At 43.3% G+C, this 16177-nt stretch overlaps 1 protein-coding gene across 2 annotated transcripts in view; it reads right to left on the minus strand.

The window, feature by feature from the left end:
- The window catches only part of TMEM241 (transmembrane protein 241), an 88864-nt gene that overhangs the window by 39561 nt on the left and 33126 nt on the right, over positions 1 to 16177 (minus strand). For both annotated transcript variants that reach the window (XM_019546974.1, XM_019546965.1), the window contains exons 7-11: positions 14210 to 14261; positions 13023 to 13071; positions 10995 to 11040; positions 8595 to 8630; positions 1292 to 1326 (exon numbers count right to left, since the gene is read on the minus strand). In XM_019546974.1, coding sequence (XP_019402519.1) covers positions 1292 to 1326; positions 8595 to 8630; positions 10995 to 11040; positions 13023 to 13071; positions 14210 to 14261 — 218 coding nt within the window. The remainder of the gene's footprint in view (positions 1 to 1291; positions 1327 to 8594; positions 8631 to 10994; positions 11041 to 13022; positions 13072 to 14209; positions 14262 to 16177) is intronic.

The raw sequence follows: 16177 nt of genomic DNA on the forward strand, positions 1-16177 counted from the left end.
TTTCCAGGGGTATGGACCAGAAAGCTTCAACTTGAGAGCTCTTTCCCTTGCAGCCTCTACAAGTTCTCAAAAAAATTCCTTTCATTTTTTAAAACATGCAGGGGTGGATCTAAAGGGAGTGCAGTGGCGTGGCTGCACCCCGCCTCCCCTTTGGATTGGACCACACCATGGGAGCCTCCAGAGACTTTTTAAAGTTCCTAAATCAAGTAAAAATTCTCTCTTCCCCTTCCTGCTCAAAGAAACACCCTCTCCCCATCCCTTCCCCCTATCCCTACCCCACCTCCACCTGCCATTCCCTGCTGTCCAGAAGCACCAGAGCCATTCCTGCCTGCTGCGCAGGGGCTGGGCTCAGCTGGGGATGGGGATCAGGGCAGCAGGGATGAGCAGGGATTCCCCTTCCAGGCAGGCTGAGGGGAATTCTCTAGTTGCCCTGCTGTCACTGTCCCCTCCGCTGCTGAGTCCAGCCTCCGCTCAGCCTGACTGGCTCCAGAACTTCCCTGCTCCCCAACCATGGAGAATGCAGCAGGGGCAGGCAGGAGAGTTGGGCAGCGAGAAGATGAAGGGACGGCGCTGCCTCTGAGCAGCAAGGGAAAGGGAAGGAGTATTTCCCTAGAGGCTCCTACAGCCTGGTCTGCCCACACTGGTGGAGCAGAAAAGGCTACGAGCAGGGGTTGCTGCTCCCACAACCCCCTTTGGGACATCCTGGATGTGCCCCTGAAAAGATGTGCCTATTTTATGAAGCATTTTCTGTTACATTATTCCTGAGGGAGAGAGGACACTGTAAACAAAACGGCTTTGTAAAGCACCAAGCCTAGTCACCAGCTGAAAACCTACATCCTTTCCTAGATGCTTTATCCTTTGACTTTCTGATTGACAGACCATACATATAGAAGGCTGAAATATGACTGTATGACAAGCTCTCAGCTAGCTAAAATCCAGACTGTAGTCTAAAGCATGCATCAGAGTCTCATATTACTCCTTTGCAAAGGACAGGTATAGTATACCAGATAGTCCACTGGATACTATTAAAACCTGGGGGACAGAGAAATCAATGAAAGGATAGGAGAAAAGAATCTCTCCAATTGCTGTTTTACACACTGCATCATTGAATTGGACAATAAAGCTTCCAATGTTCAACAATCAGGCCCTTTGACTTTGTTCAAACAATTCTGTGCGATTTTTCTAGTGGACTCTTCAAGATTCTGCAGCTGCATAGTTTTTACAGTAAACAAGAGACATCAAAAATGAAAACTCAGCCTAAAATAAAAGAGAACATCCTGGTTCACTTTACCTGCTGGATGGGATGCAGAGGCCAAAAGCACCATGCTAAAAAAAAGAAGAGAGAGAGAGAGAGAGAGAGAAAGAGGTACTTGCTGGGACCTGGATGTGATATTTCTGAAAGGTACTGAATATGTAAATTTCATATTTGCTCACAAAAGGACATCTATGTATCTAATGCTTCATTAATGGATTAAATTCATCCCTAGGACAGCACAGGCCTTTAAGTAACATAATCAAGTAATTAAAATTTTTACTTTTTATTCCAAGTGTCTACGTATGCAAACTGTTGGCAATTGCTCAAATAATCTATAAATTAAAAAAAAAAGTTTGTTTCATAGGATCTAACCCCTACTCCCCCAGACTGGCTGACATGCTCAAGTCTACTACTTAATAAAGCAAAGCAGAAAGTGACATCTTACTTGTTACGCAATAAGAAACACCAAATGGGGGAAACAGAAGGACAAGTGAAACTGCATCAACAGTAGCAAGACCTGTGACTGTGCTACGTACCCCATTTTCGCTTTGCACATTTTTTACTGATAAAATAAAATTGTGTAGATTAGAAAATGTTCAGTAAGAAATTTTGTCTGCTACCAAGAGGGATTGATAACTCTTGTAGACATCCCAAGCTCAGATCCAAAGAAAACATGGAAGGAAAACTAAACCTGCTTCCTTGGGAAGAGAGACAGATTAAGCTAGTGAGTTAGATGGCATTGAAAATGCAGTGAACTCTACTACAAACTCTCTCCTCCACACTGGATTGGTGGAAGGGAAACTGTATAATTACAGGATCACATATAGCATTCAGGGACTTCCAAAAAACCCCCACAAAAACCAAAAAAACAACACCACAACTGAGACAACAGGTAGATGGACCTGACCTCCTGGCTTTGGAGCCTTCAATATTTTGGATTTGATCTGGTATGCTTCTCTGCTGGAAAGGCAATTTGTTCCCACAAAGCTGCCCTTTCCCAGAGCAGAAAACCCAGTACAGCTGTTTTGTGTTCAGTATGAAGGATTAACAGCTCTTCTTAAATACGGATATTATGTGGATGGGCTTTACCAGAAATTTCTACCAGTGCAGTTTCTTCAAAATCTGAAGCCCTCACAAGTCCAGAGACTGCCAGCTCCTTTTTATAAAACAAATTCCAAACATCAGTTATACTGAGAATAAAAGAGACTAAGGACCATCTTGGACTTCTGCTCAGTACCCTGTGTAAGCAGTGGCACGCTGCTAACCTACCACAGGCAGGAATCTGGGAAGGACCTCTGAGCCACACTTCTTGAGAAATAACATCAGCTTACAGATGTGCACTACTTTTTGCTCATTCTTCACCTCCCAGCTCTACCAGTCATAATGTAGGGAAGAGAGGAGGATAGAACTGAAGCTACACCTGTAAGCTGGTGTTACTTCTCCAGCTTACTACATCAGGCCTTGCCCACCTCACCAAATATTCAACCCCATTTCCCCACCACACACTCATGTTCCAGTGGATGGGATCTTTATAGTCAGCTGCTTTACACTCAGCTAGAAGATGGATGTCTTTTAATTAGCAACTGATGCAAATTCTGAAGATAGCCAGTTTGAATCCTGTCTTGTGAAGAATTGCAACACATAAATTATGTGGCAATTCATAAATTAATTCACTCTGATTTATCCTGTGTGCTGATTAAAATTAAAAAAAACACTTTAAGTCATGACAAGACAAGCCAGATAACAGCATGTAGATCATGTTGCAATTGTAATGAACACTAAACCTGTTTTACTAGTGTCCAGAAGCTGTCAAATTTTCCATAAAGGGTGCATCCAGACGAATACATAGGTGCAGTTTGTGGTGCCACACACCCATCTGAGGCACCGCAAACTGCACACGCAGGCGTTCAGCATGCTAATTTGCAGCACAGTGGGGGGTTTTTGACACGGGCGATCCCAGTGTCAAAAAACCTGCATCATAAAAAAAGAGCATGGTGGCACATGTGGCAGCAGCATGCGCTGCCCAAAACCAAAGCCTAGCCAGCCAGAGCCATGCTCCGGCTGCTGGGCAGGCTCCATGCACCTGGACTGCCGCCCCAAGAGGCCCCCAGGACCCAAGGTAAGGCTTCTGGTGCCTGCTGAGGTGCTGGCCCCAGCCTCCCCTACCCCACCTGGGTCAACTCGCTGTGTGCCAGAGCCTGCATGCATGGGTGTTTCATGGGAAAAAGTAGCAGTGGCACAACTATGTACTGCTGCTATTTGTCCTCAGGGAAACACACATGCATGCTCATCTGGACGCTCCCAAAGGTTAGAATGTTCCCAATATTTAATCAAAGTCAAGTTTTACATATTTAAAATCTACACAGGCAAGTGGTATGCTAGCAGTGTATGAATGGTGAGCAATGACAAAACATCACAAAAACTGGAAGGGTAACAAAGGAAAAAAGAAGAGAGGAAAATATAAATTTCCCTGGTACATGAACTGTGTTAGTCTCCCTGATCTTTCAGAGTCCTGTTACATTTGACCAAAGCTAATGGGAGCTGTGTCTTGTTGCTGTATTCCAGCAAAGTGTTCTCAGAAGAGGAAGGAGAGAATAACACTGAAGAGAAAGTAGGCTACTCTGATGAAGAAAACAAACCAGGTATGAGGAAGCGCGTCAGCAGGACCAGGTAAAGGCAACAGTTTTTGATACTGGTACTGAACTTCTTAGTTCTGAGAAGCCCACCTTTATTTCTCTACTGCTATTTGGACTATGTGGTTGAAAAGTTATTTTCAGACTGGTGAAAGTGTGATTTAATACACTTCAAGAATATGGTTTTAAGAAACATCACCTAAATGGTGGTATGGCTTTCTGAGACAGATACTGGGAGTGATAAGGGAAAGAAAAATGCCATATTTTCTACATCTAACAAATCCTTCTTCATTTTTATTTGGCTCTTGGAAATTCCTCTCCATATTTCTAACACCCAACCAAATACGAACACCCTCAAAAATAATTCCAGCTTTTAAAGGAATTAGCACATGCTGGAATACAGCATTTTAGGAAACTTAGGTAGTTTCAGATATGGTGGCTCTATCTTTTTTAAATCTTAATGCTTTTCTTTTTACCAGCTTATTATATACTAATTTATTAAAGGCATTATTATTTTAAAAAAGCATCTAGCAGCTAGGTTAAAATATTTTAATCTGATCCATCCAGGTATTATGTATCCTCTGAGTAGAATTTTGCTTTGATAACCAGTAATTAAATCTTTCATCTGACCTTGTGAAGATAAACACTGCCAAGCTGTGTTCACATACTTCTGCACAGTCAACTCCCTGATCAGGGTTAAAAACATGCAGCTATAAACACCAACATAAGAATATAAGAAGTGCCCCCCTGGGTCAGTCCAACAGTCCATTTAATCCTGTGTCCTGTCTCCAATAGTGGCACCAAGTAGATGCTTTAGAGGGATAGTGTATGTCCAGGGCCTATCTAGAATAATCCATTCCCTTTTATACCCTCCCTGGCATCAGCCATCACTGGTTTAGGGATGTTAGCAGATACTTCCCTGAGTATCTGCTAATAACTATTAATGGACCTCTTCTCCATGAATTTGTCTAATCCCCTGTTGAACCTGGCCATACCAACTGCCTCTACAACCTCTTATGGCAATGAATGCCATACACCAACTAAGTGCTACGTAAAACGAGTACTTTATCTGTTTTTTTAAAACCTATCCCTTGTTAATTTCAGTGAGTGCCCTAGTTCTTGTACTCTGGGACTGGATGAATAACACTTCCCCATGCAGCTTGTCCATACAATCATTCTAACATTATAAAAGCCTAAGTCTGTCTGTAACACTCTTTTTGCACTCTGATTGGCTGATAAATATCCAATCAGAGTGCGAACAAGAGGAGTGCTGGAACACTGCCATGACGGTGGGGACACGGAGAATGGAGGCAGGGGCAATGGACCAGACCGAACAGGGCGGGCGAGGCCAGCAGTGCTGCTCCTAGGAGGTGACGACGATGGAGCTGGGGGGGGGCCACAGGAACAGGCTCAGGCCCCAAGCAGCAGGAGGGAAGAGGGGAGCAGGCCTGGTGGGGGGCACAGGCCTCCATCCCCACCTGCTTCCCCATTCATTCTTGGCAGGCAATGGGCTTTATTCGCACTCTGATTGGCTGATGGAAACAGCCAGAGTGCTCCAAGCATGGGGGAGTGCCCCCATGATGCTGAAGCTGCACTGAGGACTGGACAGAGGCAAGAGGCAGAACAGCGGCAGCATGGGGCATTAGGTGGCAGTACCCCATCCCAGCCCCCTTCCCCCCACATCATTCTTGATAGTCAATTGGCTAGTGATTTTATAAACCTCAGTTATATCCACCCTTCTGCCTTCTCCTTGCCAAACTGAAATCCTAGTTTTTTCAGTCACCTTCAACACGACAGTTTCTCTTCTCTGTGCCATTTCAGTTATTCCATAAATTGTTTTAGAGATAGAGACCAAAACTAAACACCCTACTGAAGATATGGGTGCACCATGGATTTATACAGTGGCATAATGTTTTCCATTTTGTTTTCAGCATCCTGCCAACACTATTCCCACCGCTACTACTTGTAACAGAATGAAAATGCACTTAATTGCAATGGTGAGAAATTTTATGATCCCTGCTAACATAGACAAGCCAGTGAAAAGTACTTTGTATTTGCAGAACCTGACACCTCAGACTTCCCAATTAAGGAGTTCAGACAAAGCCCTTGCCTCAGCTGGGATACAAACAGTGGTATGAGCACTAAGAGCTAACTAACACATTCTACAAGATGAGTATGCACAAGGCAGTGTTCACGTTAACAATGTGACAAGTTGGCTGACAAATTCTCAACTTCCTGGTCAACTAAAACTTAACCATCTTGGCCTGTGTTTAGTGGCAGATCTGCCCTATGGTTGACCAGGACTAGATAGTCAGTTTTAAAGAGCATTTTATTAAAATGTATTAATAATATCCTTTTTAAAATCTCCTTGTTCTAGATGAGACCCAGTCGCCACGGAGCCAAATGTTTTGTTTAAAAACAAAACAAAACAACCCCCTCAAGCAACAAAACTCATAAAGTCAAAGTGAACAAATATGTTTCTAATCCCCTGCCTCTCCTCTTCAAAGAAATCAAACAAGTTGTTTTCTAGAATTTGCTTTTTACCAGCAGTTTCGAAGGTCAACTGAGCTATAAAACCCTGGATAATGAAATCTTTGCAGCCTGCTCTCCACTAACATTTGCTGTTTTTGAGAAGGGGAAAAGGCAACCTCTTCTGATTCACTTATTTTCATTGTCTGTAAAGAAAGAAAATCATTAAGCTTGGAATGCTGGCTATAGCTCCACTGGCAAATCCTGCAGCTTCTTAGCTACAAGGCTCTTCTAAAAAATACAGGTAGTCCATGTCTACAGACAGGAAGGTAAAATAAAATTGCTTTATGCCATAAGTTTCCCAAACCTTCATATTTCTTGGTTCCTTTTTTGTTAATATTTGTTTTGAAAGTTTTTTGGAGAAAAAGCAAGCTCTAAAGTATCAGGATGTGGGTGGGGAAAAAAGCATCTGAAGACTTCACTGCCCATCTCTGATCAAATGAATGTTATTACATTCAGGCAAAATAGAACTGAACTAAAGGGCAAATTCTCTGCTGGACCCAACCTCATAGATGCAGTTGTCTGCCCCAATTTATATAGTACAGAGTCTGACCTTCAGTTTTCAATCCAAGTTGCAAACAAATTTCTGGTTCCAGACCATTTGTAGTAGTTTTTCAACTAAGTGACAACAGAGCTTCATATTAAGGCAGGTGTCAATTACAAGGAAGAGGATTTCATTGTTTGCTTTGCTTTTCCTTTCAGAATTATACAAATAGCCCCTTCAGGAGACATTCTTGGCAGAACCACTCATTCAAGACTTTATAATAGATGATTTTTGTGAATAAACAGCACATCTGCAAGTCATATAAAGGGACCATTTGTCACAATTATTGCCATAAGCATATGTCTGTCTCCTTTGGCAAAACTCTATTTGCTTCTCACTTTGGAGTCCTAGGAAAACAAATTAACTTCCTTAGGACAAAAGCTTACATCACCCAAATAGATGTTGCACTACTACACAGCCACTGGCACACGCAAAGTCATCATTAATGGCTGGTTCCTGTACCTTCTTTGTGAAAAATGAAGGTTTCTGTGTGACTACATTTAACATAACTGTTAATGTTTTTCAGCTTGATCCATACTGAGTGAAGAAATAATGTAGTCAAGTGAGCAAGTGTTACTGACTTATCTGAATCAGGCCCACCCATAGAAGAGCCACACACTCTCTCCCCACACTTGACAAACCCTGTTCCACTCATAACATGCTTTCAATCATTAGCTAATCTCTTATCCAACTCCGTTCTTAATTCAGATTCTTATTTTATTTCCCTTTCAGCTTCATCTCACTCCAACACTGTGTAATGGCATGTATGCATCACTGTCACCCATTTAATGGAAGACTACCATAGTATTGTCTCTCACTTCTTTTCCCAAATCTTTGCCTCTACCATTCCTCCTCCAGTCCCCAAAGCCTACAATTAAGTCACCACAATGCTTAAGCCCCTTTATGGATTTCACCCTCTATGCTCCACTATCACTCTATGTTTTCTCCCAAGAAGGAAAGGGGTGACAGAGTCAGAGCAGGCATGCAAGGGAGAACGGGGTGGTTTGATTAGGATGATCTAGCTCTAACCTTGTATGTCCTACTTCAAATAAAGACTTGCAGAGTCTGAGGGCAGCCATGCTCAGGGACAGCATTTCTTTTACATTGTTAGCTCTCCAGGACATGTACCAATTTTGCAGGGGGTTGTACAGTGTATAAACACAAGGGAGTTCTGCTTCACGAAAAGGCATTTTAGGCACTAAAATACAATAATGATATAGTTTGATATCACCAAGTTCATGCCAATTGCTATATATCTGAATTATCTGCCCTGTAGAAAGGCAGTATTTAATAGACACTCAAGTCCTGATGTATGCAATGTGTCTATCATAAACATCTCACTTTCCTCCAAGCTTTCTTCCATCAAGCTATTCTGTACATATTACTTTTGGAAAGTAATGATCGCTCATGACAAAAGTGACACATGTTTCTTATTTAACGCACAATTACCTTTGCAGGCATAACTTGGCAGGTGCATCTGACATAAGAGCCAAAATTATTATTCTAATAACTATGCCTTTATATGTACATACATTTGGTTTGCAGGACATTTCCTACATAACACGTTGGTAAAAATGAAAACAGCTTTCACATAACAACAAGCATCTGTGTATCAAAAATATCTTGGTTTTACCTGAATATATAGTTTATGTATTGTTGGTCCAAGTCACTGAGGAGAAAAATAAAAACAGCCTTTTCAGTAATGCAGTTTAGGGATAGTACTTTGTATGTAGCAGCAATTTAAGACATTAACATGTTATTTCTAATAAGTTCATTTAAAAGGTTTTGACATTAATTTTAAGCTTGGGGCTCAATAGTCATTACTAAGGCAAAATTCCTGTTTGTCCTGGATATTTTCTCTAACTAAGGACTGAGTTCTTTAATGTCCAAACATAAAGGGAAACTGATTTTGAAAGTAGTTTCAGCCTAATCATAATTTATATATTATTAACAAGGTGCAGTTGTGTATGTTATGGGGGTTTAGTCCCCTAAATTTAAATGGTGTGATTTCAATTTAGGGGCTTCTGTTACCTGTTCCTTTATTTTTTTCATGAAGCCTGCCCGCCTCTCCCATGGCCAGGGGGTGAGCTGCTGGTGGGATGAGCTGCCCCTGAGCTGTGCGAGGTCCTGGTCCTTCCCTCTGCAGCAATGGCACCCCTGGACTGGCCGGGTGGGTTGCTAGCATGTTGGGTGCTGCCCCAGCTCAGAGGCGCCTGACCCAACACTTTCCCAAGCCCACCCAGGCTTCTAGCATGCCATGAACCATCCCCACCAGCTTCTCCAGCTACCAGCACACCCAACCGCCCTCCTGCCACCTTTCCATGCTGCCACAGGGGCAAATCAACCCATTCCCAGGTGGTCCCAGGCAGTGGGGACAGTGCATGGCCCGGGGCACTGCTCCCCAGGCAGGATTGGGGAAGAGTTGGATCTGGTGGGTGCTGCTTCCAAGCTGGGGCAATATCTGACCTGCTAGCAGTCCATCCAGGCAGCCCCAGGGGGTACCACCACTACAGGGGGAAGAACTGGGGACCCCCACAGCTCAGGGCCTGCCAGCAGCTCACCCCCTGAATGCAGGAAGGCAGTGTGGGGGGAAAAAAAAAGGGTCAGGCCCCTCACTGCTTTTTTTCTTCTGCCAGAGTCTGCCTGTGTGAGCTTCAGATGGGGTGGGCGGCCCCTGAGTTACAGGAGGTTGGGCAGGGTGGGGAGGCAGTCCTTCCCTCCATAACGGCAGCACCCCCCTGAGGCTGCCCAGGTGGGCTGCTAGTGGGCCAGATGCTGCCCCAGCTTGGAGGCAGCACCTGCCAGATTCAACACTTCCCAGAGCCTGCCTGGGAAGCAGTGCCCCATGCACTGTCCCTGCTGCCTTGGATCACCTAGGAATGGGCTGGCTTGCCCCTGGGCCAATGCAGGAAGGCAGCAGGAAGGTGGCTGGTTGTGCTGGCAGCTGGTGGTACACAGAGCGCTGGAAGCCTGGGCAGGCTTGGGGAAGCATTGGACCAGGCGCCTCTGAGCTGGGGCAGCCCCCAGCCTGCTAGCAGCCTGTCTAGCTGGCCCCAGGGGGCACCACTGCTGCAGAGCAAGGACCAGGGTCCCCCGCAGCCCAGGGGCTGCTCAGCCTGCCAGCAGCTTGCCCCCTGGCTGTGAGAAGAGGCGGGCAGGCTCTGCAAAAAAAAGTATCGGGCCCCTAACCACTTCAGCCTTCAGCCCACCTCTCCTGTGGTCAAGGGGTGAGCTGTCAGATTGAAGACTGCAACATTACAAGTAGCTACATTGCAAACTAAACTACATGGGGATGTGGTTTAATTTGCAAAGTAACAAACACATTTAAAAATTGCCAGAAAGCCTTATATGTGTAAAGTGCAATGCAATTAATGGCAAAAACGGGCAATTTTTGTCACATGTACAGGTGCCCACAGAATATCCACATCCAAAGGGGCCACTGCAAAGTAATGGTATGAAATATTTCAGCTCATTTGATTTGAAAAGGGCTGACATATACAATGTTGCATAAAAATTGAAAGTGTTCACAGGACCAGAGATAAACATTTTCAGACTTAGGCACCTAAATCCTATTGAAACTCAATAAGTTCTAGGTGTTTTGAAATTTTTATCCTGGTTCTTTATATTCCAGAGGGTGATAGGAACTGCATAATTTACATATGTCTAAGTCCAAAACAAGATATTATTTCTGTTTAATGCCTCTTCCAGGAAGAGGGTTTTTTTTTCCCTGAACTGTCATGGTTGATTAGTACTAGACTGTTTAAACCAAATCTGGAGTCAGCAGCATACATTTTCTTCACATACCACACAGTCAAGCATACCACAATAGGTTACAGTCAAAACAACTAATTTTATAAGACGAGTCGCTGCTGCATGGTTGGTAGCCCTCAAAGAAAGATAATCCATCAAGGACCGGTTTATCTTGATAAGGAGGAGATGCCTACAGTTCATTTGATCTCTACATTAGTGGATAGCTTTATTCTTCAACAATAGTGATCCCTTTCCCTTAAAAACAAAATTTAAAAATGGTTACCTTAAAGAACTAGGTTTCCACAACTTGTGAAATACTTTATATGCTCCTGTAATTGAAATGACAGTCATAACTGGTCTAGTACATGATTCTTTTGGTTAACTTGTGTTAATCTTACAACAGTACAAACAAGCAAGGAACTGTTTGTATTTTGCAGCTTCACAGAACAGATGTCTACAGTTGCTAAGAAAATAACCTATAATCTTCCCTGTTTGTTTGTGCTGCATCTTCATTGTCCGCAGCCTCTCCAGCTCTAAAATTTCCAGGTTGCTTTACATCTTTGATTTTCTTACCCATTTGTTTGCTACCATTTATATTTTGGCATTTGTTTGCCAAGGAAAGATTTTCCCAGTCCAGAAAGGAAAATAAAGCATTAGGCATTAGTCTTTTAAAGCCCTTTTTTTCAGAGTGTGTCTTGCTAGCTATAAAAGAAAAAAGAGTCACAAAACAAAAAGCAAGTCTATTGAAACACTGGGCAATAAAACATTATCTAATTTTTCCTTGCTTTAGTCAAACTGAAAGGCAGAATGTAGGACCTGTCCTCTAACATTTTTATTCTGCCCCAAGGAGTTGTGTGACAAGTAATAATATTGTAATAAACCCCTTTTTAAACATGGTAAATAGTGTTCTGTTTGTATTGATTTGCATTGTTTCATATTAATATTGTATGGTTTAGGCCTGTGTTTGTAAAGTGATGTCAAGTATCCATTCCCATCTTGTCCCCATGCCCTGTTGTGCAAGTATGTTGCAATTCTATAACCTCTCCCATGTAAATTGTTTTTCCTTGAATGCCTGAAGCAAAAGAGGGACTGGATGAGTGACACACAATGATAGCAGGACCCTCTACTAAATCACCCCACCATCAAAACCAATACCTGGACCAACCATCCAGCCATTGGAAGCACCCCCAGCATTCAAGAAACAAAAGATGAGGCAACCCACCACTGTGCCAAGGCTGCACATGTTCAGTATGAACATCTGGAATACTCTAGATCAAGGCTGACCTTGCCTGGACATGCCCTCCCCATAGGAGATCATAGGTAGTCTGCCCCATAAAAAGGGGTAGTGAAGACTGACTTCTGGGGACATCACCTGAACCCAGCCTGCTCCATGTCACGTTGCCTGTCAACCCAGAAGCCCTGCCGGTGACCCCCCTCTGGACAACACCTGCTGGAGAAAGACCCCACCTGGCCATTGAGGACCCCCTCCCAGCCTGGATAGGTAGCTATCACCCCCATCCTCTCTTCAACCAAGGACTTGGACTCTGTTTCTCTTCTCCAACCCTTCCACTGAGTCTCTTTCTCCTGCTGCCATTGTGTGAGTGTGTGTAGGAACCAAGCTGTACAGTACAGTGTTCATTTAATAAAACTGTTATTTGGAACCCTCAGTTGGGTTTTGCTTTACTACGGTTCCGGTCCTGCTCCAATCTCTGCTCCTTGCCCCTCTAACTTCCTGCTTCTGGCTCACCACCACCTCCAACACCTGTCCCATGCTCTTATAGCTCCAGCCGTCCTGAGCTCGTCTCTGCCTGAAAACCACTGTTTCTTTGTTATTACTGCGCGCGCAATTGTATACCACACCCTCCTGTCTAACAGTGTGATATTGATATCCTAAGCATTGGCCTGAACCCACAGGGCAACATTTTAAAGAAAAATCACTGTGTGTATGTAAAGCTTGGACCACAAGCTATTCTTAAATTTTTTCCCAAGGAAGATCTGCTAGTAAGAACAGCATCAAAACCCCACAAAAACAATCACTGTTTATCAAAATTGTATGCGCTTTTTCTGGTTCAAAATTAACTGCCTACCACATCTAATTTACTATATTGTTTTCAAATTAAAAACCTTGAGAGGAAAAAACAACTTTCCTATTTTTTACTGGGCAATACAGGATCTTTTAATTTTCACTGCATTTCCTTTTCCCTACTACCATGACTCCTACATTTACATATCTGCACAATAAGGCATCATTCACTTGGATAAATTTATTTTCTAAGATGAAGTTTGTTGAGGGAACAAGAGACCAACTTACCAACACATATCAAGTGAATTAGAGCCCAGAAATAGCCATTTGGATCAAACTGCAAAAGAAAACTAAATAAATGCATGTGCATGTAAACAAACCTAACACAAATATTTCCCTGTATTAGATTTCAGAAACCACCTGCAATGGGAACTGTACTGCACACAGCAACCTGCTAGGAAAACCAAAATGTTTCTCAGTTGGTCTACCACAGAGCCCTAGCTAGCTACCACTTGGTTGGCCTATATCTTTATATTCCACAGACCAGATGTTCAGCAGATGTAAATCAGAGCTCTACTGACTTCAGTGGAATTACACTGATGTAAGCACTGAAAATCTGGGTCCCTATCTTTACACTCTGCTTTCAAAACTTTGCACTGCACTTCTTGAGAAACCAGATCTTCCTTAATTGGCACAGTTGACAGGGATCACTGCATGCAAAAGCTGTAAACTCCCTCCCTGCCACCCCAACAGCAATTGATCATTCAGGATCCTCAAGATTCCTGGCTTCTGTGAATTCCTAATAAGAGAAATCACATTTTGTGATCAAACATAAAAAACCAGTGTAGAACACAGCCATGCCTCATATGTATATCTTGTGTTATGGTTGCTAAATAAGCACATTCAGTATGTACACACCATAAATACAGAAAAGGGTGATAAGTGTGCAGTAAAATGTGAGCTGTTTGGAGCAGGGAACATCTTAGGAGTTTACACATCAGTTGCCTTTCAGAATGGTCCTGGTCCATTACTATCCGTTATACCTATATAATGTATAATTAGGGACCTACCTAATTTGAGCCAGCTGCTCACCAATTTTGCAGGAAGAACACAGGTCCCAGCAACCATTGTGTTGTACTATCTGTACTGTTTCTATAGATATATCAGTACTGCCCACACATACTGACTTGGCACATACCAGTCCCAGAAATGAGGCGGTGAAACTGTCTTGAGGGTGCCTCCCCATCCCCACTTTTGAGATCTGTCTCTATTGTGTCTGAGAGTGATGGTAGGGTGCAGTACCAATATACGCTATAGAAGCATTATGGATAGTACAACACAGTTTTTTATAATACTTCCAACAATCAGTTATATATTTTCCTAGAACACAGGTAGAAGCTGCACAATTATGTCCCCCATTTGCAAATAATACTGCCAAATATCAAGATCAAAGACAATTTACAAAACAGACCTACCTGTGTGTCACACAAAGGAAGGCACCCTGCGGCTATGAGGAGGAACAGTACACTGTGGGGAAGAAAACAGAAACCTGCAGTTTATTATCCAGTGCTGTGTTTACAGATGAGTTTGGCAGTTTCCACTCAACCTTACATTGATTTCACTTCATTCTGACATAGAACATCATCTTTTCCTGAAAAATGAAGTTTGGTTTTTTTTACCAGTTCACTTTTGTATTTAAACAGAAAAATTTCATGTGGATAAAATAATTTTCGTGTAAAATGTACCTTACTTAATGTCATGGACAAGCTTTGTCTCAAACATGAAATGTTGCTCTAGGTTCTCATTTAACATCTGGCTCACGGGGGCCACTCAAAGAGGAACAAATTCTGATTAAATGGTTGGCAGAGTTATTCTTGTTGAAGGAAGCTGCCTGTAGGCACAAATGCTGCAGAGATGACTGTTGTCTCAGCCATTTCCCAACCCCAGCACAGAGACTGTAATAGGATTGGGACATGGTAATAAGACAGGTGATTGCACTAATCCTTCACTGCTCTTTTTCAAACCTATGGTGAGACAGCTGCAAGTTCAGAGAGCTGCGACATGCTCTTTGACAGCACCCTTGTCTCTTGAGCCTAGCATAGTTTAGATGCAGGGGAGAATTCAGCCTACTGTTTAATTGTTGTAACTTTTATCCTACCCTATCTATTCTCTTCTTTACAGGGTGCCTTCACTCCTTGAGTCTGTTCAATGCGGAATGGAAACTCTTTGGCCCTGAAACCATGTTTCTTTTTATTTCTGTAATGCACCATGGTAGCTTTAGAAGCTTGTAACAATATTAACAGGGAAGAATATTTCCTTTTGCAAAAAAAAAAAAAAAATTAAGACGGGGGGGATTGGCAAAACCACAAGAAACACTTAAGTACTTTTGATTGAGGTAACCTGGGGATCAAAACCTAAGTATGACAAGTAAGTTTATTGAAGAAGAAAAACAAGAAATCAAACAAAAAAGATACAAATTCCACTGGCCCATCGGCATAGCATGCCGATTTCTGTACTTAGTGACTTAAGAGAATAAGGCAATTATCATCATATCTAGCTGCCCATACCCAATCTAAATGACAAGATACCCATTTACAACTAAGGGGCATTTATACACGTGCTCCGGGCGGTGGCCGTCAGAGGAGCTTTAAAGTGCCCCCACCACTGTTTTTCAGCACAGGGACTTAGATACACATGACACTGGAGACTGCTGGAGTGCAGTAATTACCATGCTCCAGAAGACTCAATTAATCAATCAGGAGTTCGCCCAGGAACTGGCTGAGGCCACATGCTCCAAGACCATGGTTGTCATGGGTGACTTCAATTATCCAGACATCTCGTGGGAGGATCACTCAGCAAAATCCGAGCGGTCGCAAAGCTTCCTCTCGTGCGTGGATGACCTCTACCTGACTCAAGAAGTCTATGGGCCAGCAAGAGGCAAGTGCTGCTCGACCTGGTACTGGCTACTGGGGATGACCTAATCGGCGACCTAGTGATTCATGAGAAGCTGGGTGACAGCGACCACGAGCTGATCACCTTCACCATCCGCCGTAAAGCTGGCAAGTCAGTCAGCAACACAAAGTCCTTGACTTCAGAAAAGCCGACTTTGTCAAGCTCAGGAGGCTTGTCAGTCAGGCCCTAAGGGATCATGACCCCAAGGGGAGGGGAGTTCAAGAAGAGTGGTTGTTCCTCAAGGGAGCAATCCTCAATGCACAACCTAAGTCTATTCCATCTCGGAGGAAAGGCAGCAAGAGGGCACAGCAGCCCCCCTGGCTCTCCAGGGACCTAGCGGACCTCCTGAGGCTAAAAAGAAAGGTTGGAGGACGGGATTCACCTCCAAGGAGGATTATTCTGCACTGGTCCAGTCCTGCAGGGAGCAAACCAGGAAAGCCAAGGCTGCAACTGAACTCCAACTAGCTTCAAGCATCAAGGACAATAAAAAG

The sequence above is a fragment of the Crocodylus porosus genome, unplaced genomic scaffold, assembly GCF_001723895.1.
Source record: "Crocodylus porosus isolate Cpor-Errol unplaced genomic scaffold, CroPor_comp1, whole genome shotgun sequence".
In the NCBI taxonomy this organism is placed as follows: Eukaryota; Metazoa; Chordata; order Crocodylia; family Crocodylidae; genus Crocodylus; species Crocodylus porosus.